The 13,292-nt window shown below is 45.6% G+C and overlaps 1 protein-coding gene across 9 annotated transcripts in view; it reads left to right on the forward strand.

The window, feature by feature from the left end:
- PDE8B (phosphodiesterase 8B) overlaps positions 1 to 13,292 on the forward strand; it is a 316,607-nt gene that overhangs the window by 197,620 nt on the left and 105,695 nt on the right. For all 9 annotated transcript variants that reach the window (XM_021084468.1, XM_021084469.1, XM_021084472.1 and 6 more), the window contains 4 exons: positions 1,729 to 1,919; positions 5,318 to 5,377; positions 7,668 to 7,725; positions 13,001 to 13,089. In XM_021084468.1, the coding sequence (XP_020940127.1) occupies positions 1,729 to 1,919; positions 5,318 to 5,377; positions 7,668 to 7,725; positions 13,001 to 13,089 (398 nt within the window). The remainder of the gene's footprint in view (positions 1 to 1,728; positions 1,920 to 5,317; positions 5,378 to 7,667; positions 7,726 to 13,000; positions 13,090 to 13,292) is intronic.

The following is a 13,292-nucleotide window of genomic DNA, read 5'->3' on the forward strand; positions in this document are numbered from 1 at the left end:
CGCATCAGAATCAAATCTGACTAGGAACCACAAGGTTGCGGGTTTGATCCCTGGCCTCACTCAGTGGGTCAAGGATCTGGCGTTGCCGTGAGCTATGGTGTAGGTCGAAGACGTGGCTCAGATCTGATGTTGATGTTGCTGTGGCTGTAGTGTAGGCCAGCAGCTGTAGCTTCGATTGGACCCCTAGCCTGGGAACCTCCATATGCCATGGGTGCAGCCCTAAAAAGCAATATATAAAAGTGTATATATGTGTATATACACACACACAGACACACACACACACACACAGTGGTAATGATTGGACCGTTGGTCTTGTTTCTGATTTTAAATGAAACACCTTTGGAATGTGATCATGAAGAATGGTATTGGCTATGAGCTTAAAGGACCAGAAACTTCCCTTCTGTTCCTAATTGTTTAAACCAGAAGTGGCTGCTGAAGAATAATAAAGGTCTTATCAATATCTTGAGATTATTATATGTATTTCTTTGGTTGTTTTTTTTTTTTTTTTTTTGTCTTTTTGCTATTTCTTGGGCCGCTCCCGCGGCATATGGAGGTTCCCAGGCTAGGGGTCTAATCGGAGCTGTAGCCACTGGCCTACGCCAGAGCCACAGCAACGCGGGATCCGAGCCTCGTCTGCGACCTACACCACAGCTCACGGCAACGCCGGATCGTTAACCCACTGAGCAAGGGCAGGGACCGAACCCTCAACCTCATGGTTCCTAGTCGGATTCGTTAACCACTGCGCCATGATGGGAACTCCCTATATGTATTTCTTATTGGACCTATTGCCTGAGGTTGCCTTGTTCAGATTGACAGTAAAACCGTCTTGCATCTTGTAGAAATCTTCTACGGCGTTATCCTTTCGCTCATCGAATGCTCACTGAGCAGGGAGTAAGTGCTACCCGGTGCTAGGCACAGAGTCACAGCAGGAATGAGAGAGGCAGGTCCTCTCTCTCTGGAGCTCAATTCCAGTGGGGAAGGTAGACGATAAACAAATACATGAACAATTTCAGGCAGCTGCATGTCCATCTCTGGCTCTCTGGCCCCCAGCCCTCTGGGCGCCACAGCCCAGGGAATGGTGAGGGCTACGGGGTGTGCAGGACAGCTACCTTCTTCCTTTTCAGGGAAGCAGAAAGAGGCACATTTATTTCCTCACTTTAGCTCTAGGAGCATCACATGTCACGATTGTTCTTTTTGGATCTGGTAAATGTCAGGTGCTAGACTTTTTCTTTGAGATCCTTCTGAGTTCCCGATCTTTCTGTGTCTGGGTAGGGATTTAAGGTATAAGCTCAGAGAGGTAGCATCCAGGCACCTTGATGTGCAATGCCAGCAGCAGTGGAACCAAACCCCTGTGTATGTGAACTGTAGTCTCACCTGTGTTGATTAGCCTTTTGGAGTCTCGTTCAGTCTATTTAAAAACAAAGCCAATAGGAAGTTACAAATGGATCAGAACCACCAGCAGAGTGATGGAGCACCCATTCTGTGGTTACTCAAGCCTCACAGCTAGCTTACGTGGTGTTGTTCCCATCACATCTGATGGTGGATGGACTGTAGGCCAAAGGGAGGGACTCCCTTGTTCAAGACACCTCAGAATCAGTGGACCAGTTGGGATTTGAACCTAGGGAGCTTCTCTCAGGAGGCTGCCTTCTAAACCAGTATGTTGTAGGGTTGTTTTGAATAGTCTCTAAGGATGATTGCTCTCAGGATCCTCTTTTCTCTGTGTTCCAGGTTTTACTTATCTTTGCCAAGGAAGATCGTCAGAGTGATGGCTTCTGGTGGGCCTGCGACAGAGCCGGGTATAGATGCAACATTGCTCGGACTCCAGAGTCAGCCCTGGAATGCTTCCTCGATAAGCATCATGAAATCATTGTCATCGATCACAGACAAACTCGAAACTTTGATGCAGAGGCGGTGTGCAGGTACCTTAGTTATGTTAACATATTAGTTCATGTCCATCTAAGAGTTTAAAATGAAATTCACTTAGAATTGTCTTTAGTTCCATCCCAAGTGTTTCTAAAGTGTGTGTTGTTGATTCTAAGCAGAGCATACAGATTTCTGTGATGGGAGCTCTAACTCCTCCTCTGGCCTTTTCTGTTTTGCTACATTTGGGTTCCAGTGAACTTAGAGGTGTGAGCTGGGCTCCACTGAAAATTTAAAGCTGTTTTTTTCCCCTTGAGTATTGTTCATGTTTCCAAAAAAAAAAAAATTTAATTCGCACAGCTCTTACTATGCAGATATGGTTTGGATTTAAACCAGATATTTTAATCTTAATTATTCTCTCCCAAAATGAACAGCAGAAATGTGTGAAATAGACCATTTTTTCCCTGCCTGACACAGATGGGTGGATTCTACAGCAGTCGTTGGGGGGGAAGGCAGCCACTTCGCAGCAGCAGCAGAAAATCTTCAAGGGATCCAAACCCCCTGCTTGTTTACAGAAATGCTCGTGCTCTGGGGAGGAAATGCTTGCTTGTTCATAAATAAATGCAGTCATCAGAGTTAGCTCTGGGTGAACTGATCCATTTAGCACAAGTGGAATGCTTTGAAGCTAGATGGGAAGAGGTCACTAATTAAATGCTGGATCAGGACAGACTCCACTTACATATGGAGCTGGAATTGCCTTGAATATTAGGAAGTGAAATGAAGGGTAGGGAAATAGCTTCTTAAAACCTTTGGTACCCTGACAAGAAATTAGCACATTAAGAGAGGTTTTTCACTACAGGCGTCACCTTGCTATCCTTGGACCATTTTCAGCTTCCCAAAGCAGAAATTTTCTTAAGGAATCTATTTTTTTTTTTTTTTTGTCTTTTTGCTATTGCTTTGGGCCACTCCCGCGGCATATGGAGGTTCCCAGGCTAGGGGTCTAATCGGAGCTGTAGTCTCCGGCCTACACCAGAGCCACAGCAAGGCGGGATCCGAGCCGAGTCTGTGCCCTACACCACAGCTCACGGCAACGCCGGATCGTTAACCCACGGAGCAAGGGCAGGGACCGAACCCGCAACCTCATGGTTCCTAGTCGGATTTGTTAACCACTGCGCCACGACGGGAACTCCAGGAATCTATTTTAAGATGTCTTAGTGGTCTCAAATAATCCTATCCTAGATCTTATCGTGTGTGTATGTGTGTGTGTGTGACTAGAATTGGGTCTCTTATGACTAAGTATGTCAACTTTTTCTTGGCCTCCACTTATTCTTCTTACGTGATTTTGTGGTAGAAAAACCACACTCCTTTGTGCATATATAGAATGATTTAAGACCGGCTTCAGGTGTAAAAGAAAAAATTAATCGCAAGAATTCTTTTAATTCAGACAAAGACCCAGTTTATATTCAAGGAAGATTATAAAGCTTATCTGCTAAAGAAATGTAGTTTTGCTTCCTGATGGGTGAACTTTCATCTTAGCTGCACAGAAAAATGAGGCATTAGTCCAGTTCCAAAGCCAGTTACGTATCTACTGGTGCATTTAGTGACTGTCACCAGTCACGCTGAGGATGGTGAGATTCTAGACTGCTGGGTCGCCAGCACACGTTCCCTTAGATGCGTGGGGCCACGTTCTCAGCTGATGTACGTTCTTCGTTGTCATCTACGGCCTGGGATCCCTGGCTTTTGAGCTAGACTGGACCTTAGCTAGCATGCTTCCTTGGACCTGTGCTCTACCTGTTCCCAGGTCCCCCTTAGTCCCCTCAACCAGGAGCAGTCCTAGTTCCTCTGGCCACACCAGTTGCTCTGGAGGAATGGGAGAGAAGAGATCAGCAGCAGAAAGGGATGCAAAAGAAACTGAGCAAGCTAAGCTGAGCTGAGCTGCAGGCCAGTGAGTTCCTCTTGCTTGAGCCCCATCCTTAGAATCCAGCCCAGCAGTGTACCCAGGATGCTGCCTTGGGGCAGAAGAGGCCAGAGGAAGGTGGGAAGGGCTTAGTGTTTCCCTAGCAATGAGCAGCACATCTCTGTAACACTGTACTTTTTTTTTTTTCATTAGGTGCCTCTGGTATCTTTGCTGAGAATTCAGCAGGCTCCTAAGTAGGAAATAAGTGGAGCTTCACATTGCCAGGACATGGTATGGGGTGGGGCGATTGCAGGATGTAGTCTCTGCTGGCCCTACCACCCCCTAGAGAATTCAGGCCTTCTTTCCCAAGGATCTCATTCCAATACCACTTACCCTCAAGGGGAACCGTCACATCCTGGTTATTTTCAAGAGCCTTCTACTCACATAGAGTAAGGTCTCAAGGGACGGGACATGGGAAAGTTACCTTTTTTGGAGAAAGGTGAGGAAATTTAGGAATCAAAGAGGACGTAGCAATATGAGCCGCCTGTCCTGGGCAAGCAGTAGTGCAGACACATTACCATGGAAAGGAGCACGAATGCCAGTAGCTGGGAAGAAAAACAAACACAGGTTGTTTTACAAATGACTCAGGAGCAACCCTGAGCCTTCTGTGCTTGGAGATGATCGTTCTTTTTTGCAGGACCTGGAAATGAGGAGAGGCCAGGCCCAGGAAATGGATGGAAACAAGCTTGCTGATTTGTTAAGACTCAAGTCTGTGGCCCTTTATTAAGAATTCATGCAATGCATGACCCCTGGCTAGAGTTAGCTAGAAACTGAGTTGCAGCAGAGGACACTTTTTGAGAAGATTTATGGACCTCAAAATTCTCTATCTTCATGTATTTTAATCCTGTTAAATTCCCAGGGAATAAAGCAATTCTATACAGGTGGTCGTAGTACAACAAATATCATCATAGTGACAGTTTCTATATTGAACATTTCTCAGCCCGAGTTGGTGACTCACTTGTTAAGTATTTAAGCATACATAACTGTACAACTAAAGAATTTGGATGGCCCTTTGTACAATTTTTGAAAGACTATATCCAGCTGCCAGTGGTCTTTACTAGAAGGTCAACTTTCTGAACTATCCACTCTTTTAAAAGAAAAAAAAGATCCACTCCAATTAGCTCCCCAAGTACAAACTGATAAGTAGAGAATTGTAGGACTGCCAATTTTCTTGCAGAGTGGAATTTCAATCAGAAAACATGGGATTTCAGTGCAATTTGCCAGTTTTTGAAGTGGAAAATTGGCAGGTTTGACCTACTGGAGAATTGCCTGGGAGTTTAAAAAAAAAAATTTTTTTTCTTTTTTTTTTTTTTTTTCAGTAAAACGAAGAGATTGTCCTAATCCACAAGGGCATCTTTCTTTGTTGTCTTCCATGTGTTTTCAGACTTTTTCTTGAGAGGGACATTTGAACGTGTGCCATTTTTACCTTGAAGTTCTGAGTCCACTTAAAGGAACAAGACCCAATCACCTGGTGTGACATGGTGCTGTGTCTCCTTGCAGGTCAATCCGGGCCACAAATCCTTCGGAACACACGGTGATCCTGGCAGTGGTTTCACAAACGTAAGCTCACCTCCCATCCCCAGCTGGGAGGATATGGTTCATCCTGAAACATCTGTCTGCTACAATCCAGTCTTGGCACTGACAAAGCAAGAGGGCGGTCTTTGACCTTGAACAACAACTTGAGATCTTTCTGGGGGAGGGAGGGTTCTTTGTTCTGCAAGTTTCTAGAAATATTTAGGTTTTTCTCTTTTTCATATCTGATTCCTGTTAGCACAGGCTTGTACACCTCGGGGGGCGGGGGGGAAATACGGTGACTCATTATGTTCTAGAAATGAGTGGAAAAAATCTGGAGAGGAGGAGGTCTGGAGAGAACATTGTTCCAGCTTATCGCTTTTCTTTGAAGAAAAGAGATGAAAGAATGCTTGGTTTTTTGTTGTTGTTTTTTTTTCCCCCCACTTAAGAAACAAATCATAGCGTGAGAACAGAGGCACTAAATCTCCTGCAAGAAAGGGATTGTGCAGTTTACGTTGGGACTGTTAGGTGGCTTGAAGCAGGACAGCAGGATATATGCCAGTGTTGGAAGAATAAAAGGATTGAGCTGTAGGTAGGAGACTGTGGAATGAGAAACTGCTGTGCTGTGTTGATTGTCTGAAATGGCCACCAGCACTTAAAAGACCTGGAAAGGGGACACGATGATGGAACAGCAGCAGTGCCTGGAATCTTGGCAAGTATCAAAATTGGTTGTCATCACTTAATGGCCATCATTAGCTTTGGAGAGAATCAGGCCTTAATTAGGGCCTAGGACTGACTGGACTTGGCCCCATCTGGGTGAATGGCACAGATGCTGCATTGAGGGAGTGGACAGACCAGCGACTCCAGAGAGAGGTTTGGTCTCCCAGTCAGGGCAGGGTTGAGCTATTCATTCCAAAGCCCTATGAGGACAGTGGGAAATCTTGGCCTCAAAGTCCTGCCCTCATCAAAGACGTCTTCCCACCTGCTGCTCCTCAGTCTCTTGTTAGGAGCTGCCACCTAGCGTGGGCCCTGGGCCACAGAAAGTGAAGCTGCTGTCCCAGGGCTTCCTTCCCTCCTTGCCATCTTGGTGGGGGATGGAATCTCAGGGGGAAAGGTGGAGGGCATCCAAGACGTGAGACGAGCCTTCTGCAGGCCTCTTGCTCTTATTTTATCTCTCGGGACTGGGAGCTCTTAACGGGGTCTTAGAGTCCTAACCTGCATGCAAGAGAGTACTGGGCCACACAGCATTTCCCGAAGCCTGGCTGGTTCCATGGGCCCAAGAACAAAACATCCTTTGCACCTACTCATGTAGCAAGAATGTGTGGCGAGTAATGGTTTGCTGTGTCTTAGGAGGATTTTCCACCTTTCCCCCCTATTTTTAAAATATTTCCTACATAGAATTAATAATAAAATGAATGCTGTTTGCCCCCCCCCATTTGCGCCCCCATGTGAAATAGAACATGATTAGTACCTTGGGAGCCCTTTTTGTTCCCCTCCTGATTTGTTGTTGAGAGGAAGTAGAATCTTGAGTTCCCTAGGAGGAAAGGGCCAGGGAAGAGAGCCTTTCCCCGCTGGGCAGAATTCAGCCCCAGGTGATGCCACAAATCGGCACTGGGATTTCTCTTCCTCTTCTCTTTCTGCCTCTCCACCCAACCTCCACTCTCCCATTTTTCTTCCCTATTGACTCTCTCGGGTATCCTGTGGCTCATAAAGGTGGCAGCAGCGTGACTGCACGATATACGCTATCCCCCAGCACCACCTTGCACTCAAACCAACTGTAGGCTCAGTGTAGGACCCCTTGCCAGGAAACGAGTGGCGATCATCCATTGTGGGGTTTTTTCTTCCCTTCTAACTTGGTTTTCCTGACGTTGCCTCTTTGCCATTGGCTCTGGGGCCCTGCAGCCTCGAATGCCAGGTGACTTCCTGAGGGTTGAACCCTATTAGGTCTTGGGGTGGGAGTCGTGCATCCAAAAGGTTTGGGGATAGCAAAGAGAACAGTGGTCTCTGGGGTAAGTTTTGCACCTAGCTTGTCCCCTGATGGGTCTGCTCCCGTACGTATGCCCCAATCCCCAAGGAGCCCAGGGCTGGAGAGGCCTGTCTCGTGCACCTGTGGTGATGCTTTCACAACCATTGCTGGAGTTCCTGCTCATTTTGCATCTGAAGACAGACGTGGGGATCTGGGTCCTATGAGGTGGGCACACCCTGCAGGCACACATAGCCAGGAAGCAAGCCGCTCCGAGAGCCGCTGTCCTGCTTGCCTTTTCGCTCTCTCTGTGTTTCAGCATGAGGAATCCTGGTTCGTATCTGCTAAGTGACCGCATTTTCTGCTTTGCTGCAGATGCAGTGACCATGAAGAGGCCTCAGTCCTCCCTCTGCTGCACGCGGGCTTCAATAGGGTACGTGGAAGATGATCCTGCACCCTCCCCTTGGTGCAGACCCCTACCTTAGCCAGACAGGCGTGGATAACTGTTGTGGGAATTAAGCCTGGGACTGTGAGGGAGAGGAAGTAACGATTCTATGGGGTGGTGACGAGCACCTGCTAGTCAGGCTCGTTTTCCTTTTTCCCTCATAACTTTGCATATCTTAACTGCAGATAGGTAATGGCATAAAAAGCTATCACATTTTATCAGGTCAAAAATTCTGTAGTCCTCAAGTAATCTCATTTAAGTCAGTTCAGCGGATTAGTGTGTGTGTGTGTGCCCGAGCGCGTGCATATGTGCGTGAGAGAGATTACATACAGTTAGTTCACCAGATCAGCGCCCATGGCTCCATATTCATCAGAGCTTAGCCAGAGCTTTCACCCTGGGGATGGGCCCATGACAGCAACAGCATCTTAGGAACTCCTCGTTGAAACCATAAATGTTGGCAAGGAAAAATTCTGCGTGACAATGACATGAACAACGCTGATACTTAACTTCAAGATGAAGACCGACTGTTCAAAGGAAACCAAACAAATAACCAGGTTTACCCAGTATTTCCAGGGTAGGGACAGTAGGACAGTTTGGTTGGAGGCAAGGCTGTATGTTTGCAAATGGAAAAGAACAGGATGGAATCAGGTGAGAGAGGGAAGAAAAGAGGTGGAAAAGATAATCAAAATGTGGAACAGTCAAAACATGACTTTTGAGGAGTTCTCTTCATGGTTTAGTGGTTAACGAATCCGACTGGGATCCGTGAGGTTTCGGGTTCGATCCCTGGCCTCGCTTGGTGGGTTGGGATCTGGCATTGCCATGAACTGTGGTGTAGGTTGCAGAAGCAGCTCAGATCCCGCATTGCTGTGGCTGTGGTGTGGCTTCGATTTGACCCATGGCCTGTGAACCCCTAGACTGTTCAGAGAAAATAAGATTTCATAATTGCAAAGAAAACAAACCTTTACAGAGAAATGGTGGAGGACCTCACTTTATAGTCTTGAAGTTTTAAAATAACAAACATATTTATCCTATTTAAAAAAAAGTAAAAGATTAATTACCCTTTGGGGAAAAAAATAGGTCAGGGTAGAGACCCACAGTTGCCTTACACAACTTTTGCTGATAATTTAAACTTAAGCAAGTGACTTGTAGCATCTTATGAACTCCTGGTTTAAACCAGAAATACCAGCAAAGAAAAATTACTTGACAACTTCATGAATAATACTGGCACTCAGCTTGAAGATTAAGGAGTTGCTGTCATGGCTCAGTGGTTAATGAACCTGACTAGCATCCATGAGAACACAGGTTCGATCCCTGGCCTCGCTCAGTGGGTTAAGGATCCAGTGTTGCTGTGAACTGTGGTGTAGGTTGCAGACATGGCTCAGATCCAGCATTGCCGTGGCTGTGGTGTAGGCCAGCAGCTATAGTTCCAATTGAACCCCTAGCCTAGGAACCTCTATATGCCACAGGTGCGGCCCTAAAAAAGACTAAATAAATAAACAAAAAAACTTGAAGATTAAGATTGATTAAGGATATTTACCAACAAACTAGATTTACCTGGTATATCAAGGTCTTTGATAGGAGTACTCTGAATCTCAGATACATGTAATGCATTCTTTTCCTTCAAAAACAGGAGGCTGCCAATGCTTTGTGAATTAGGAACATTCTTTTGGGTGCTTTGAGTGATGGTGTTTTGCTACCCTGGGTTCAAAAAAAAAAAAAAAAAAAAAAAACCCTTCTTTGTTGTCAACCATAGAGAAGCAGAAATTGCCCATGGCATGGAGTTGTTTTGTGCTTCCCTGTGCAAGAAGCAGTGCTACGTAAAGTTTGGAAGGTATCGCCGTGGTTCACACGTGTGATGGAAATGAATGTTTGCAGGTGACAATGTCACTTACTCCCCTAAGGCTTTCTTCTTATCCATCGTGGCGTCTCTCAGAAGTGGCCGTTCGGTTCTGGGCGCTGTCGTGCTATGCTGCTGCTTCTCCGTGAGTGCGCCTGAGACAGGGTGGCTGAGTTTCAGAACCGAGAGTTGGAAAAGGAAAAGTGTCCAAGAAGCTATGTGGCTGGGACCTCTTTACTTACGCATTTTCTTGGAAGTAACTAAACCTGCTCAGTTTGCACAGATCTTCTGCGTAATGTTGACCACCCAGGCGCCCCACTGCAATGCTGTCCTTTGTGTCTGAGGCAGGAGCTCTCAAGATGTGAGCTTGGAGGTTCTCTCCACTACCTGGGGACAGATGGGAGAAGGCACCGCACACTGGCAGTTACGCTGATGAGCCCCCATCACCGAGGTGCTGTTGAGTGTCTTTCTGGAGGTCAGCTTTTAGTTCAGTGACCCTGCCTCCGTCCAACTGGTGTGGCGATTGGTGCTGTTGGGAGTGCTAGCATCTTGTCTGGGGGGCTGAGATGGCATGGTCATTACAGAAAAGCTTAGGAGAAACACCTGCCCTCTTCGAGTACAGACACTTTCAAGTAAAATTAAGAAGAAAAATACCATTGTTCCTTTTTGATTCTTTTTGTAATCTGCTTGTGTTGCTTTGTTTCCCTCCGTCTAGATGCGGTGCTGCTTTTTTGCGGGCAGCCATGATGAATAGAGTCCTTTGTGGAAGCATGAAAAACAGTACCTGTCAGGGATCACCTGGTGTTCTTTAGTGCAGGGTGTGATCAAGGCCATTTGCCAGCTAGGTCAGGGTGCCCCTGAGTTGTTGGGGCTCTTTCCGAGAGAAGCACATTGCACCTCAAGGCGGTCCCTCCTCAGTTACTGTGGCACACAGTCATCCGAGGCTGCTCTCCAGGTGGCAAGTCTCCTTTTTTGGGCAAAATCTTGTCTCTGGCAACTGTCTGCCCAAGCACCCTCCCAAATATGCCAGCTATTCTTCTCGCCTTCCGAGAAGTTGTTTCCCATCTCTGAGTTGTTTTGATTGTATTAAATCATCTGCTGAAACTCAGCTCTGTGTTGCGAGCTAATTGGCCAGTGCTTCAGTGTGTGGGTCCCTGAGTGGGGTTCTGGGAACACATTGTACCATCAAGTATTCCACAGCAGTTCCCCTTGAAGCCTCTGTAGCTGTGTGTGAGCGGCCAACTGCATGGTGCTCAGCCCTCTCTGAGCCTTTTAGAATGCGCATCTTAGCAAAGGGCGATGGCCGCTGTTTTGCTTTCAACTTTTTGAGGACCTCTTGATCTGTTTGGAATGATGCTTATAAGTTCATTCAGCAAGTATTTATGGCGCACTTCCTGTGAGCAACACTGTGTGCTAGGTGTGTTGGGCATATAGTGGTCAGATACAGTTCCTCCCTGGATAGGCTTCTGGTGGAGAAGGAAGGGGAAAACCAAGGTTAATTATTTGTTGGGTTCCCTTCTAGGTGAGTTAGTTGATCCTCAGCTACAGAGGAGGAATTTAATGTTGTCTCCATTTTTACAGAAGAGGAAACAGGCTCAAAATGGCTCGCTTGCAGCGCTCATACTCATAACACATCAAGATGCAAATGCGTGGTGTTTAACTCCCAGCTCCATGCTGGGTCCTCCAAACTCATGTTTCCTAAACTGTTCCATGGACTCCTAGGGTCTCCAAGCTCTTAATAAGTGCCTGTGACAGAAGGCTTCTGTGGTCCAGTGAGTGTGGGAATTAGTGAGGGCTGTGTTTCTCCTTTTCCAGAGAATGGATGGTACACCTGGGCAATATCACGTCTGAGCACATGGAGAAGTTCTGAACCAAAGACATCTTTCTGCATTTCTGAAAGCAGAGCCCAGGAATCTGCGTGTTAACCAAATGCCCAGGCCATTCTTGATATGTTGGAGTTTGAAGAGCACCATTCTTGGTTCACTCAGTTTATTGCAGATTTCTTGGGAAGCTCCCAAAAGATGGTTTCACTGCCTTTAGTCTACAAAGCACTTAACTGAGTCACTTAGGTACATGCAAAGTGCTCCAGGGTCAGAAACCATCACCTGACAGAAGGCTGATCTTCATTGCAGTGGAAGTTCTTAGGAGGCCTAAAGAAAAATAAGAATAAAAAAATACTACTTAGATTGGAAGGTAAAACTATAGCATGATTTTATATATATATGTAATATATATACACAGAGGCATAATAAAAACCTAAGGGAAATAAACCAGAATGAATAATTCTAGCTTATGACATTATTTGTGATTTAGGGTTTTTCTTTATATTTTTCTGTACCTTATACACTTTAAAATGAATTTTACTACTTTTCTAGATAGATATAGACAAAAGAAGTTTACTTTTAAAGTTTCCATTTAAAAACAAACAAACAAAAAAAACACCTGGTGTTCCCACCATGGCTCTGTGGAAACGAATCTGACTAGTGTCCATTAGGACACAGGTCTGATCCCTGGCCTCGCTCAGTGGGTTAAGAATCCAGCATTGCCATGAGCTGTGGTGTAGGTCACAGATGTGGCTCGGATCTGGCATTGCTGTGGTTGTGGCATAGGCTGGTGACTGTAGCTTCCATATGCTGCAGGTGCAGCCCTAAAAAGACCAAAAAAAAAAAAAAATTAAAAAATTAAAAAAAAAACCCTATCTGTTTATTCCAACCTTCTCAAAAACTTGTTTTATCACATTCCTTTTTTGTACTTTTAGAAGCATCAGTCAATACTGCCCAGAGCTCAGTTACAGACTGACCTATAATCTCCACCTGTCCAGAAGCTAGACCAGAGCCTCACCTTGTCTAACTCTGCTTTGTAAATGGAAAGGACTTCCCTCTATGTGTTCATGGTTGCCCCTCTGTCCTTAGCCCTTTCCTAGCTTCCTCCTGGGATATGGGGGGCAAAGGACAGGGCGAGTCAGGGGGCTTTGCAGGTAGGGGTGTGTGTGTGTGTGTGTAATGGAAAGGCATGCATTAAAGTACTCAGGATGATGAAGGGACCACTTCTACATGGCGCACACTGAACACAACCAGGATCGGGTTTCAGAGGACTTGCCTTAGTGCAACAGAAAGAACAGGTGTTTCAGGAATTAGCCAAGTTGGGGAGGTGTTCTAGCCCTTGTGTATTTATTTCCCTGTGAATGTTCATAGTGACAATTTCCCGACCTTTGTTAAAATAGAGTTAAATGTACGGTATTATCTGCTCTGTTGTTTCTTACACATGGAAGCAAGTGTGACAACTGTTTGATTTCATCTTGTGTTCTTTCCTAATTGTCTTATGTAACATTGTTACCTGAGGGTTGAAAAAATGGATACACTTCCTTGACTATTTTAGCAGTAACTGTATATGTCTTACGTGTTATCTTCAATTTTTTTCCCCCAGAGATTTATGGAGAATAGCAGCATAATTGCTTGCTATAATGAACTGATTCAAATAGAACATGGGGAAGTTCGCTCACAGTTCAAGCTAAGGTATGTAGCAAAATAAGTTGAACATGAGTTTAACAATTCTGCAGGAAAGCTTGGCTGTCATCAGGCTGTGGGTCAGTGGTTCTTAGCTGAATCCAAGGGATTCTGAAGCCCTTAAACCAGTTACAGTAGCTGGTAAAAGGCAGAGTCTAAACTGGGAGCCCTTTGATATAATGAAATAAATTGGAAGCATTTCTTCTTTTGAC

The sequence above is a fragment of the Sus scrofa genome, chromosome 2 (assembly GCF_000003025.6).
Source record: "Sus scrofa isolate TJ Tabasco breed Duroc chromosome 2, Sscrofa11.1, whole genome shotgun sequence".
Taxonomy (NCBI): Eukaryota; Metazoa; Chordata; class Mammalia; order Artiodactyla; family Suidae; genus Sus; species Sus scrofa.